This window comes from Seriola dumerili, unplaced genomic scaffold (genome assembly GCF_002260705.1).
Source record: "Seriola dumerili isolate Sdu_G_001 unplaced genomic scaffold, Sdu_1.0 BDQW01000266.1, whole genome shotgun sequence".
Lineage (NCBI taxonomy): Eukaryota > Metazoa > Chordata > Actinopteri > Carangiformes > Carangidae > Seriola > Seriola dumerili.
Genome location: NW_019174521.1, coordinates 327,785 through 342,557, shown reverse-complemented (window position 1 = coordinate 342,557; position 14,773 = coordinate 327,785). Strand labels below are relative to the sequence as shown.

The following is a 14,773-nucleotide window of genomic DNA, read 5'->3' as shown; positions in this document are numbered from 1 at the left end:
TCTCCTGCGTCGTGTTCACAGGTACACCGTGACCGCAGAGAAGTACGTTCACCGTCTGATGATCCAGACGGTTCGCATGTCCGACGCCGGAGAGTATTCGGTGGTGGCCGGATCGAGCGTCTCCAAAGCTCAGCTGAACGTGGAGGGACGCGACATCCGGATCTCCGAACCGGCGGAGCGGGAAATCACGGTGAGACGGACGTCAGCTTTAACCGCAACGATCGATGTGCATGAAATCTGGACTGACTTTAAAGTGACAGCAGACTTAAAACATAAAACAGAGAAAACACTTCTCGACTTTCATCTTAACATCTCTCTGTCAAGAAAGAGGAAGTGGATTTTCTAAAATGTTGAACTTTTTCTTTAAATACCAATAAATAGATAACTACTCCTTTAAATCACCGCGTTCATTCACGGTGTAAATTTCAGATGATTTATGACGCATCTGAATCTAAATCCTGCCTCCCTCTCTCTCAGGTTCTGGAGAAGCACAGAGCGACCTTTGAGTTCGAGGTGAACGAGGACGACGTGGAGGGTCGCTGGCTGAGGAATGGCGTGGAGATCCAGATCTCAGCGGAGGAGAGGTTCAACTACGTGGCCATCAGGAAGCTGCACCGCCTCACCATCGCCGAGACCTACAGGAGCGACGCCGGCGAGTACACCTTCATCGCCGGCAAGAACAGAAGCACCATGAACCTGAGAGTCAACAGTAAGCACCAAATCAGAAGCCAAAGGGAGAAATGCATGTTTTATGTTTTTTGTTTTCATGATGGTGCCCCCTAGTGTCGCATTCACTCTACAGAGTCCCATCAGGAATCTGGAGACCTTATTTATATCCAGCCAATCAGATGTTGCCTCATGCAGGAAGTTGCATCAACGTTGTATCACAGACAGAGCAGGAGGGTCACACAGCATCTTAATGAGATATAATATGAGATATTCTTGATCTTGACTGGGTTTAATTTGGAGAACGGGACGCGGCGTACAGAAGCCAAGAAGTCACATTGGAGCTTGTTCAAAGAATAGAAGTCAGAGGGCTATAATTCATTTACATATACACACATTTGTTTCTTCCTCTGTGACTGATAAATACCAATCCTCAGATACTGTGATTTTCAGTTTGATTGTTGTTTGTATCTAAAAAAGAAAACAAAAAAAACAAAACAAAAAAATCTTCCTTCAAGCTTATTGTGAGAGTTAATAACCGTTGTCCTCGGTGTCGACTCACCCAGTCTTTAATTTCCTGCCTGGTTCAGTCCCAGAACCTCCTCAGATCCTCCGTCACATGGAGCCCCAGTCGGTGGAGGCTGGTAAACCGGCTCGCTTCTCGGTGCAGGTGAGCGGCGTCCCTCAGCCTCAGGTCTTCTGGTACAAAGACTCCCAGGCTCTTTCTCCAGGCTTCAAGTGCAAGTTCCTCCATGACGGCAACGAGCACACGCTGCTGCTGATCGAGGTCTTCCCCGAGGACGCCGCCGTCTACAACTGCGAGGCCAAGAACGAGTGCGGCACCGCCACGAGCACCGCTTCGCTCAACGTGGAAGGTACAGCAGGGTGTTACAGCTGTGGAGCAAACATGAACAGGGAGATGTCTCAGACAGGACATGTGTAGATGCAGGTGTGTGTGTGTGTGTTTGTGTTGCAGTCTCAGAGGTGGTTTCTCCGGACTCAGCTGCTCCTGTTGCTCCTCCGGTCTGCATCCTGCCCATCGCCAGCACCTCCACCGGCGAGGGAGAACCGGCTCGCTTCCAGTGCAGAGTCCGCGGAGACGGTAAGACATTAAAAGTCTTAGATCTTAGATATTTTCAGAATAAATGCATGAAACGACACAAACACCAAACACCTTCCTGCAACCGCATTTTATCTCCGTCCAGATGTGAAGATCAGCTGGTTCCACAAGGAGAAGGAGATCAAGCAGTCAGACTTCTTCAAGATGTCTCAGTTTGACGACAGCTGCCAGCTGGAGATCTCCAGGGTTTACCCGGAGGACGAGGGCGAGTACACCTGCGTGGCCACAAACAACGCTGGGACCGCCTCCTGCTCCGCCACTCTCACACTCGACGGTGAGTTTGTCAGAGAAAAAGCAGTTGTCACCCCACACTGGGGCGTACCTGGAAAATAAAGAATGTGTTGGTAAATAACAGAAGCTAAACAGATGGGTGAACAACTAAAGGAAAAACCTGAAAACAATGAGTGTAGATATGATTACAGTTTCAATAAAGGTGCAGACATCTCTAAACTGAATATAAATATACATAAACACATGCAGTATATAATAATCTTTACGTTGGTTTTACTTTCGTTTGTCACCCATGTGTCAGTCGATGTTTTGAGACCTGATGACAGCACAGTCCTTTATCTAACTGACACTCCAGCACTCATCCCAGTGAGCATCAGTTCAGAGGTCTGAAGGTGAAAAGACACTAAGAGGCTAAATTTGGTTAAACCACTCGGGGCGGGGCAGACTGAGGCTCAGGGGAGGGGTTAAGACTCATATTTAGACCCTAAGGTGCCAAGTGTACTTAATCAATAGTTACACTGTAATCAGTGTCATATATTTACAACATAAACAACTGTAAATATTCTAATATGAAATAATATCAATATCAATATTTGCAACCTCAAATATCCAACAACCACAAACATTTTGAGTCTCTTTGTGGTTGTTTATGTCTCTTTGTGGTAGTTTGTCTCTTTGTGGTTGTTTGTCTCTTTGTGGTTGTTTGTGTCTCTTTGTGGTTGTTTGTGTCTCTTTGTGGTTGTTTTGTGTCTCCTTGTGGTAGTTTTGTGTCTCTGGTTTGCTAGTGAGAAAAGTCTCTTAGTAGCAGATGAGCAGCAGAGTGTTTTTTCAAACTGAAAATGGACCAATCTGTGTTGACTGGGATGAATGTAAATTGAATGAAGCACATGAAGTCAACAAACATGCTTCCTTTTAGGGCAAAAACAAACAGTGGACAGTCCTGCTGAGACTCAGTGGCACGTCTCCACCAGCCTCACCAGTATAAAGAAACCTTCCATTGGCCAAAAGCCTGTTTTCATCCATCCTATCACAAGCTGCATGGTCCCACACGGGGAGGTGGCCCGCTTTCATGCATGCGTATCCGGCATGCCGAAGCCAGAGATTAGCTGGTTCCATAACCGACAGCCGGTTCGGCCCACCAAGAACGTGGTGTTTCACTTCGACGAGGTGACCAACACCGCCACGCTCATCATAGTCGATGCTTTCTCTGAGCATGCGGGGCAGTACACCTGCAGGGCGGCCAATAACGCTGGAGAGGCCACGTGCTCAGCCACCCTCACCATTACCAGAGGAGAAGAAGAAGGTAACTGCTGGATCCGTCGGCTGTGTCCAGATTCCCTCTGACACAACCCGATTAATTCACCTCCTCTTCTGTCTCTAGTCAAAACTCTTGAAGGGATGTCCCAAACCAACCACAAGATCACTATCAGATTTTTAAACCCCCTTAATATTGTTTTGTGAATATAGAATCAAAAATGAGAAAAAATAAATTAACAAACACATAAAAAACTGTATTGTTCAAGGAAGTGGAGCAGAACCTTTAATGGAGGGCGATAGAAACGGAAGCATCACTGACAGGAACGATCAGTTGATGTTGACGTGTTGCTGTTTACGTCACAAAATCAGTCTAGCTTGATTATCAGTTGCTGCGAAGGACGCAACAGGTCGTCCTCCCGTCCTGGATGATCACATCGTTTGTTTCCTGAAAAAAAGAAAGAGACACCTGCAGCATTTCACTATCTCACTTTTTTGGCTGGACAGCGACAGAGTGTCCAGCCCTGAATGACTGACTGACTGAGTGATCATATTTACACCATTGGGCAGCTGAATGCCACGTCTTTAATTTATGTGTTTGGTGATTTTGTCAGACGACGTCACGGTTATAAAATCAGGATTTGACCATAAGCGGTCCAGCCATATACCAGGTTTTGACCTTTATATAAACTCATAACTCAAACATTTCTTTAATGTATAATAAATATAAACTGATCAGATCCTACAGTTAAAAACAGTGTGTCCGTCCTCTCTGATGGATAAGTTATGCATTTCTACAGGATATTTATTTATTCAAGTATCCTCGGACTGCGACAGATGTTCTTAAAGTGACCCTGGAAAATAAGGAAAACGTGATTGGGACATCCCTCAGCCCTTCTCCACATCCGACTAACCCCACTGTTCCAGAGAGACCTCCAGTCCTCCGGTTTGAATCATTGGATTATCACCTCCTTTTCCTCCTCACCTTCATCCTCACCCCCCACAGGAGCAAACTCACCTCTTCCTCCTCCTCACCTTCCTCTCTTGTCCTGCACAGGAAAAACTCTGGGAAATGCATGAAACTCACATGTATAACCTCTGTTGTCCCTCCATCCTCCAGGAAACTCAAACCTTTCTTTGTCTGAATCGTGTAGTATCTGTATTACTTATTTTTGTTCCTTGTCACTGTTTTTCACCTTGTTCTTACAGATGTTCTGTGTTTACACCTCAAACTCTAGCCTCGCTTAACTCAGACTAAATGGACTCAAATCTACTTGCCTTTTGCATTTATATCCCGTTATTTTTGTCCATTGTCAGAGTGAAATGAAGTTATCATTGCACTTCAGTGCTAATGCTGACAAATCATGAAAATACGAATCTGCTGTACAAATCAGTTTAAGCCAATTAAGAGATAAAATAATCCTTTATTAGTCCCACAGTGGGGAAATTAGCAGTAACTGCAAAATGACAATATCAAATACTTACAGATAAATAATATAATAATATGATATGTATTATTAGATATTTAAATATAAAAAATAGCAGATCAGAAACACTCATGGTTTTAACTCCACTTCAGAGCTGTAGTTCTTGAGTTTTTAAGTTTTGTTAAATTAAATGTTTTGAGCAAGTATAGTTTAAGTTTCCTCAAATCACAGTCCAGTTGTGATGGAATCAAACACAGAAGGGAAATACATTTGAGTCCAGCAAAGAAAAACTGAGAGAGGTGGAGGTCCTGTCTTTAAGAGAGTCACTGGATCCTCACTGGATCTGTCCTTTGTGGGAATAGTCTGCTAAACATCTCCACTCTTTCCTTCACAGTGGCTCATGTGAGAGAGCAGATCGAAGCCAAGATTGAGGAAGAAGTCAAAGGTAAGGTCACATCAACTTTCATATACATCACAAACAGCAGATTATTGCCACGCAGAGTGGAAAAGAGACAGTTTGACCACATTTCTGTTTCACTTGATTGATTTTTTTCTTTACTGTGAAAGTAGTCTGTCAGTGGTGAACTCTAATCCAAACTTTGGCTCATTGAACATGTTTTTTAAGTGGAGATACTGTTTAGAAAAAATGGATAAAAAGCAGATGTGTGGGTGCATGTTTTATGGATTATTTGGATTACAGTTGGCCTGCATTCACAGACTACTTTTAGACTTTGTAAATATGTCATGTTGAACTGTCCCTTTAAATGATCTTTGAATTTCCACAGTTGCATGTCATCTTTATGTGTCTTGATAGAAAGTTCCTATGGTCTGTATTTTTCTACCTGCTTCACTTTGATAATATTCCATGGTTTCCCCCAGACGAGCACTGATACAACTTGCTTGTACCGGTTTTTGACAGTGGCGGTTTGCATCCAAAAGTGCGTTTCATTTTGGCATGAAGGTTCCTCTGATCTTTTCCCAGAAAAGGCGCAGGATATGTATCTTTTAAAGCTTCCGGATTTGAAATGCCCTTTAAAAGATATGGAGGTTTACTGCATCTGGAACTGATACCTTCCTCCTGCAAAATATTTCTTAGCCTGGCTTGCAGATAGTGGGATGTGATTCCTGTGGTTTGCATTCTAAATAACACCAGTAAACTATATTAGTTCGAATAAACGCCTTCTCACCCAATTTTCCAGCTTCATTTGTTAAAGTTTTGGAATAATATATTTGTTCTGGAGAGCTTTGCTTCTCATAGATACTTCTGCATCATTTATTTCCTGTTAAGTTTAAGGATTAGAAAGGGCGTTTATTCTCCTGTCTGCAAGTCAGGTAAGGAATATTCTAGTAAAAAGCCAAAGCAATTATCAAAAAGTTAAACGAGCGAATGTTAGCAGCCCATCTTGGAAATATGCATTTTTTTAATAATATTAAATAATTTATGTTTTGAAGAAATTTCCACAGACGAAGGATCAAAACTTCCTGCAGGTTTCTAATAAAAAGAATCAAGTCTTGCGTTTATTCGAACAAATATGGTGAGTGAAATTATTTCTTATAGCATTGTGACTCCCAGCATGCATTTAATATTTCCATTAATGATTCATTCAAATCCTTTTCTCTTTTTTACCCCTGGAGGCTGTGTTGTTCTGACAATTGTCTGTTTCTTTTTTCAGAGCTGTTTTATTATGAAAGCAAAGAAGGAACACTGCACAGCAGCGCAGAGGTCACCGGTGCTCGACAGCTGAGAGGAGCCTTCTCCGACACCGAGGACTTCCTGGATCATGGCCTGGTGTCAGCCAATCGCTGCTCCAGCAGAACCTCCTCCATCACCTCGTGGACGGACAACATCAAACCGTCTTTCACCAAGAAACTCAAGTTCCAATCCGTCCTGGAGGGGGAAGCAGTTGAGTTAAAGTGTAAACTAGTCGCTTGCCCTCCACCTACTATCCTCTGGTTTCATAATAACAGATCTATTCCTAAAGAGCGTAGACGTAGGATCTGCTCTGACAGCAAAATGCACATGCACACTACCAGTCTGGTTATTGACAGTATCAAAGAGAAGGACTCAGGCAGTTATAAGGTCATGGCAATAAACACAGAGGGTTCTGCCGAGTCCACAGCATCACTTTTGGTGTCACTGAGGGAAGAGCAGTCCGCTAACTACCTGGGCTTTGTTAAACGCTCTGCCAAAGCCCATGAAAGCATAGACACCATGGCAGAGCAGAGGAAAGATAGGAAGATTAGGGTTGAGCTCAGGTGTGTTGGCTCTCCATTTGACAAGATGTCCAAAGTCCATCAGGGAAGATCTAGGTCTAAGAACTCTTTGGTGCGTACTGTGTACTTTCGGTCTGGTTCCCATTCAAAAGAGAAAGTGTCAGAGAAAGAGTCTAAACGTTTGGAAACTGCCTCTGAGCGTGCCCCGTCCCCTCCCCTCATGTTTGACAGGTCTGAGCGCTTTAATGACAGATTCAGTGATATCTACTGTGACCGGCGCACCGGTGCTAGGTTCAGTGACAAATTTAGCGACAGGTGCAGCGACAGGTACAGCGAAAGATTCAGCGACACAGAGAGCCTTCACAACGAGGTAAGAACAAAACTTACTACACTCCAAAAAGCTGTAAAACAGAAGAAGAGACTTTCTATCTGTACCATGTCGTCGTCTGAGTTTGAGTTAGAATCAGTTGCCAGTGAGTCCAGCTATGCTGATTATGTTGAGAGGCTCAGAGTGAAGCCTGCCTCGCTGCCTGATGTCCAGCATTTCAATCGAACTTTAGATGTGGGGGAGAGCCATAGGGAGTTTCAAGGTAAAACCTCAAGCGGGGATCCCTCTCAGCCTCGTGTGAGGCATTCATTTGAGCCTCAGTCCAGAACCAGGGCCATTCAGATCATGAGAGGTGAGTTGGTTGATACACTGCTGGAACCCACAGAGAGGAAATCAGGTGAAAAATATTCTCAGTCACTGGAGGGTAAAGATGTTGATGAATCTCAGGCAGATGTGAGAATGATGCAGCGTCACAGTGTTGTTGCTGACCACAAGGTGGACGCTGAAAAGCCTGAAGCCCCATACTCTGAAACATATCCAGGAGCTGCAGCGTACATTGAAAGCAGGGAACATCTCGCCACATCTACCAGGGAGAAGTTCCTTAGAGGATCACTTACACCAGAAGAAAAAACAGAAACAGTAGAGCCGTATGAAGAGGAGAGTGCAGGGGAGTCTTTGAGGGCTCAGTATGAGAAGAGCCTGGAAGCTGAACGGATGGAGTGTGAGGAGAAACTCCTCGCCCTGCGGATCAGGAAATGGCAGCAAGGAAGTAGGGCATCAGAGGAGGAGACATTTCACCCTGATACTGATCTGCCCATGCCAGCAGAGACACAGTACATGGAGCCTGACGGGCACGTTTACACCCAACAGGAAATGATAGAGAAAAGAGCAATTGTTGAAACTGAGGCCATGCCCTCCTCGTTCCGTAAATCACCAAGAATGAAGGCAAGGTTGGTAGATCCAGAATTTGCAATTGCATCAACACCCAAGTCACCGAAAGTAAAAGCCAGAGGAGAAGTGGAAATGTCCCTCTCCTTGCCTGCAAAGTCAGCCACAATGGATACCAGATTAGCAAAAACAGAAGGTGAAGCATCGCCCATGCAAGTACAAAAATCCCCCAGAATAAAAGCTAGAGCTACAGAAGTAGAAGCAGAGTTGTCACCCAGAACAAAAACCAGGGCAGAGGACCTAATTCGAGAGACACCCAGACCACGGCCAGAAAGATCGTCACCACTCGGCTTAGCAACAGAAACAGTTGAGCCATATGAAGAGGAGAGTGCAGGGGAGTCTTTGAGGGATCAGTATGAGAGGAGCCTAGAAGCTGATCGGATGGAGTGTGAGGAGAAACTCCTCGCCCTGCGGATCAGGAAATGGCAGCAAGGCATGCAAATTTCAGAAGAGGAGACATTCCACCCTGAAACTGATCTGCCTCTGGTGGCAGAGACTCAGTTTATGGCTCCTGAGGGGAACGTTTACACCCAGCAGGAGGTGGGGGAGAAAAGAGCAACTGTAGGCCACGCTACCACGTCAACCCCTAAGTCACCTAAAGTAAAAAGTAGAGTAGAACAGGATGAAACCATTGTCATGTTGTTGCAAAAGTCACCCAGAATTAAAGCTAGAGCAGAAGAAGAAAAAGCTGAGTCATCACCTAGAACGAAAGCCAGAACAGAGAAGATGTTGTTTGAGAAAACAAGAGAAGAGCGTGAGCTCCAGCTTTCAAGGGAGAACATCTCCGAACTGAAGAATGAGAGTGAGAAGTTTGTCAGTGAAGAGGAGGCCTTAACTCAGCGGATAATGAAATGGCAACAGGATGTTCTGATGGAACAAGAGCAAGCTGTGAAGCTAGAGTCGGACTGGGTGGAGGGTTACTCACCATTACAGGCAGAGAGAACCTCTGAGGTTGGAAGAAATGTTGCGGAGGCTTCTGCTATAGAATCAATTTCACAAAATGAAGTTGTATGCAGCAGAAAAACTTCACCAGGTAAAACGGCCAAAGAGAAGTTCCTTTCAAGTGAGTCAGTCCCTGCTGGTTTCCAAGATCAGCAGGGTGAGACCCTGCAGTGGCCACCTGCTGGCGAGCTGCCAACAGAGGGGCGTGAAACTAGGTTGCAAAGGGACAGTGAGTACTTTGTAAGTGAGGAGGAAGCACTGGCTCAGCGCATCTTGAAATGGCAACAAGATGTTGTCGAACAAGAGGAAGTAGCTGAACTGGAGTCTGAGTGGGCTTTGGACAGTCAAAGCAAACAGTCTGGCTCTAGGTTGCCATTTGAGACCATTTCACCATTTGATAGTGAACCCCATCATGGTGGCATATCTCATGAAACTGATCCCACTGACCTTCGATCTCCACATACATTACTTGCTGGTGAAGCCTTACCAACAAAAAAACCTTCCCCTCCTGCTGCTGGGTGCGAACCATCTCCTCATGGGTCTTCTTTTATAACAAGGTATTCTCCTACGCATCCTGCTTTACCGCACCATGCAGGTGCGCCTGTTGAAAGATCCTATGATTTAAAAACTACTCCTCTGAAAGACACGATGGGTCTTGAAGCTTCACCAGTTCAGAGATACTCTCCGACCCAATTTACTAGTGCACCTCAGGGGGAGAGTCCTCATAAGCCCTCCCAAGAATTTTCCTCAGTCAGGAGACGCTCCCCATGCCGTAGACCACAAGAGTCTGTGGAAAAAGCGACAGAGAGGAGTTGGAGCAGGGAGGAATACAGTATGTCTGCTGATAAATCCAGCAGTCAACGCTTCCAATCAGACATGAGAGAGGAGAGAGGGATGAGAGAGGAATTAGGATCTACGAGAGAGACCAGCGAATGGAGACAACAGAAGGGTTTCGCAGGTGTGAGGAGAGAGGAAAGACATGAAGATTTGATAAGATCACAACAGGGTGATGAGATGAGTGCTGAAATTCATGAACTCGGAGCTACAAGGAAGAAGGAGGATAGAGTCCAAGAGGAGTCAAATTTCAAAGAGGGAGTTTACCAAAGTCAAGAGTCTAAGACAGTAAAAGAAGGGGTTACAAGTGCCAGAGGCTCCCGTCCAGTATTTGTGAAAGAAATGTCTTCAGTTAAAGTAAAAATCGGTGAGATGTCAGAGTTTACTTGCCAGTTCCATGGTGACCCTCTGCCCACAGTCACATGGCTCAAAGATGGCCACCCATTAGCCCACAACCTTGACTATGATACCATCAGAAAATCTAACAAGTCTACACTCACTATTTTCTATCCAACCACAGACCACGAGGGGACATATGACTGTGTCATAACTAATAAACATGGCAAATCCATCTGTACCGCCACTCTTGAGATCTCAGACAAAAAGGTGGTGAGAAGGTCAGGCGCCACACAGGAAGTGGTGGTTACAGGAGAGCTAGACAAGGGTGAAGAAAACCAAGAGAGCTTGATGGAGGAGGAACTTCAGTCCTACATGGAGTCGGGGAAGGCAACGCTACAGGTGCCTCAGGCAGTGATCCACAGGCGCCACTGCTCAGATGAATCTTTGAGCTCCTCAACTGTAGAAATCAGAATTACCGCTGCCACACCTGTCCCTGAGATGACAGAGGAAAATACTGATGACAAACCTCAGGCTTTTACAGAGAACCCTTCGGGTGTGCCGAGTGATGAGGGAGCCTCTCAGACTGTCAAACATAAATTCACTTTCTCCTTTGATGTAGTCGGTGAAGCTCCTCATGTCATCAGCGAATTAGAGAATATCACATGCTCTGAAGACAACACTGCTGTATTAGAGTGTGTCATTACAGGTGAACCTGCCGCAGAAGTTGAATGGTATTGTAATGATATTCGCCTCGAACTCACGGGTGGAAAATACAGAGTTGAGGTAGACGATAAAGTGTATAGGCTGTATATCAACAGTTTTACATACACTGATGCTGGAGTGTACAAATGTGTTGCTAGAAATAGGTTGGGAGAGGTGACAAGCATCTCTGATGTGTCATTTCAAGTTGCAGAGCCTTTGCAGTTTTCAAAGAGAGGTGGTGCTGTTGAGGATGATGTATTCCACAAAGCTGGCATCACTTATACTAAGTCTCTCCCCCAAGCGCCTTCAGAGGTAGCAGCCAAAGCCATAAAGTCCAGACCTAGTGTCTCTAGAGAGCCTCCAGCTTTATCCGGCTGTGGTCTGCAGGCTTCTGCTGCTGTGATAAAAGTTTCTAAGATTAAACAAGCTTTTGAGTCAGACTCTCCAGTTGCTTTAATGACTCCCACCTCTCCGGAGGAGCAGAGAATAGAAACATTTTTCCCTGAAGAGTTTATACCAGTGGTGGCCAGTTCCCTTGACACGCAGGAACAAATAATTGCACCTAAACCTCTATCTGATGGCACTCAAACTATTCCTGTAGGATCCAAATCTGTCTCTTCTAAGACCTCACAGTTTACCTCCCCCAGGGAGGAAGGCAGTGACATCTGTGTGGTACCTTGTGATGTTGAAGAGGGGGCAGTTTTCGAGGAAAGCCATAGTGCAGTTAAACAGTTTGTAGAGGAAGTTCAGGAGTCTCCAGAGCTGGTCAGGCCTAAGCCACAGAAACCTTTTTGTTTACCTGTACAAGGGGAGGCAGGTGAAGGGGAGATGGTAAGAGAAGGCACTGTGCCTACACAGTTTGATAGAAGTAGCAGCTTCATTCAATTCCAGTCAGAAAAAGTTCCTGCAGTGAAACGCTCCGTCAGAACTTCAGCTCTAGCTGAGGAGGTTGTAAAGCCAAAAAGAATTTCTGAATCTTTCAAACCTGACAAGCAAAGTGCACCTGCAAGGTCTGAAATTGTTAGTGGGGCTAGTGTTGTGGAGGGGTTGACAGAAGTGGAAAAACAAGATGTTAAAGGAAGTACTGAGGGATACGCTCTTATGTCTGGGTTTCAGCATGTGAGTGACGAGTTTGAACTTGCAGGTGAGGAGTTGATTTCAATCCCAGAACTCTCTTTGGACAAACATGCAAGGAGCGAGCAGATTTCCATTCCAGAGCCCTCTTTGGACAGCGGCGTCTTCCTCAGTATGCCGGACACCCAGGCCAATGTAACAAAAGTGGCAGAGGGAATGGTGGCTGATGACGTAGTTGACCCTCATACACAAATCATGGGTGAAGATGGCCATGTGAAGGCAGAACATAAACCGCTTATTGTCAAGCCTAAAGTAGACATGGTTGGAAGAATTAAACCACTCAGTCTGCCTGTGGATGCTGTTGTCCAGGGACAGGAAAGATGTAGTTCAGACAGGGCCTCAGCAGCTGAAGCTGGGGGAGCAGCAGCAGCAGTTAGCCCCATGGAGGAAGAGGAGGTAACTTTCAGTGCTGTTTACGACTACTACAACCCTCCAACTGACTGGGGAAGGCCACTGTCCCCTGAGTCTGAGATGTCCATAGAGATTGGCAGCACTTTGAGCGAAGAGATAGCTGAAGTAGCTGAGAGGTTCTACACCCCAGGCTCGTCTACTGAGGTCTCACAGCCAATTGCAGAGTCCTTCCACACTCCCAAGTCTCCCATGTCTTTCCATACTCCCAGTTCTGATGCACCAGGTGGGTTTATGACTCCTCAAGAGTATCCCTTCTCCCCTGTAGAACACCAGAGACCCTCGACAGGAATCTCCAGCGAGAGGTTCTTCTCACCCCTTCAATTCCTGACATCTCCTGCTGATGAGGGCATTGAAACGACACCTCTTGGAATAAATGTGGACGAGAATCAATTCCTCACCAGGGGTAGAGGGTCTACAGGCCTACAGGAGAAAGTGCAGGGAATTCCTCCCGCCTTCCTCAAACCTCTCATTAAGAAGAGAGTCTTTGAAAATGACTCACTAACGTTCTGTGCTGAGGTGTTTGGCCTACCTTCCCCTGATGTGAAGTGGTTCTGCAACAAAACCCAACTGGTGGCAGATGACAGAGTTAAAATGGAGAGAGATGGCGACACCATCTCACTTACAATTCACAATGTCACTAAAGCAGACCAGGGAGAGTATATATGCGAGGCTGTGAACTATGTTGGGGAAGCCAGAAGTGTTGCATTAGTGGTAGTTGTATCACAGGAAGTGAGGTTCATGCCTGCCCCACCTGCTGTCACTCACCAGCATGTGATGGAGTTTGATGTGGAGGAAGATGATTCTTCTCGCTCTCCATCCCCTCAGGAGATTCTGCTTGAAGTAGAATTAGATGAAAACGAGGTGAAAGAATTTGAGAAACAGGTGAAGATCATCACCATTCCTGAGTACACAGCTGACAACAAGAGCATGATCATATCTTTGGATGTGTTACCGAGCATTTATGAGGAGGGTGCTGTGGACTTTGTCACCCAGGAGCATGATGAGTTGAAAATAGCTTTTGAGGTCACTGAGATGCCTCCAAGGTTCATTAATCCCATCTGTGACATGGAGGCCCCAGAGGGAACCACAGTCATGTTTGAGTGCTCACTGATGGGAATTCCATCTCCCATTGTGTCCTGGTTCAAAGGTGACAAAAAAGTTCCTCACAATAACAAGAAATACTTGCACTCATCCGATGGAGACAACCACTTCCTGAAGATCTGTAAAGTGTCAACACAGGATAGCGGAGTGTATACCTGCAGAGCTATTAACGTTGTTGGGGAGACTCTATGTAGGGCCTCCCTGGTGGTGTTAAGTGCCAAGACTTTCTCAGGGAAGACTAGAGGCAGGGAGTTGACCGCTGTGTCTCTTGGAAGTGCCAAAGTTCAACCACAGAAATTCGACTTGATGGTTGGCAACACGTCGTTTGATGGTGAACAGGTGTCAGAAATTGAGCTTGAGTTTGAGTTTGAGCAAGAAGCAGATGAGTCGCAGCGAGCAGTCAGGCTGGTGGCCAACACTGACAACGAAATGAGTGAACAGGGAGAGAAATATGTAAGCATCAATTTTGATGTGTTTGCTGAACCAGCAAAAGATGACAAGGTAGAGTTCAAAGGGAAGTCCTCTGATATGTGTAGCTTCCAGTTCCAGGTGACTGAGACAGCCCCTAAATGTGTCATCCCACTGACCAACGTCACAGCAGCAGTAGGGACACCTGTTATCCTCCAGTGTCTGGTTAGTGGTAAGCCAAACCCCACCGCAGAGTGGTACAAAGATGGAGATCGTGTCGCAGACAGCAGGTGTATAATCCAGGAGAAAACCACAGGCCATTTCAATCTGCTCATTACTAATGTGACCCAGAGTGATGCTGGCGAGTACAAGTGCATAATCCAAAACACAGCCGGGTGCGTTGAAACTACAGCGCTGCTGAAGGTGTTTTAGGGGTTGAAGGTCTGGGGCTGGTTGCTCAAAGATAAACTTACTATCCAATTTCAAGTCTCTTAAGAATTTGAAAGTAACATGGCTGACCAAGCAACGTCTACAAGCTTTAACTGCTTTACTGGGAAACCTAGATGAGTGAAGCAAAAACCTAAAATAAATAGAAAATGTTGTCACATTTATGAGCTGTCTGAAAACATTAAGTTTTCCTCATCTTCTCAGTTTGGTGTGGTTTAGTGCTGCCACTAAAACACAACTTTTAGTTAGCCACTCAGCCCCCAGGTT

General features: G+C 45.5%; 1 protein-coding gene across 1 annotated transcript in view; it reads left to right on the top strand.

The window, feature by feature from the left end:
- Positions 1-14,773, top strand: part of LOC111230426 (titin-like) — a 203,286-nt gene that overhangs the window by 33,080 nt on the left and 155,433 nt on the right. Inside the window, 7 exon segments of the mRNA XM_022757167.1 lie at positions 22-190; positions 478-709; positions 1,257-1,541; positions 1,643-1,768; positions 1,872-2,060; positions 2,934-3,320; positions 5,093-5,143. Coding sequence (XP_022612888.1) covers positions 22-190; positions 478-709; positions 1,257-1,541; positions 1,643-1,768; positions 1,872-2,060; positions 2,934-3,320; positions 5,093-5,143 — 1,439 coding nt within the window.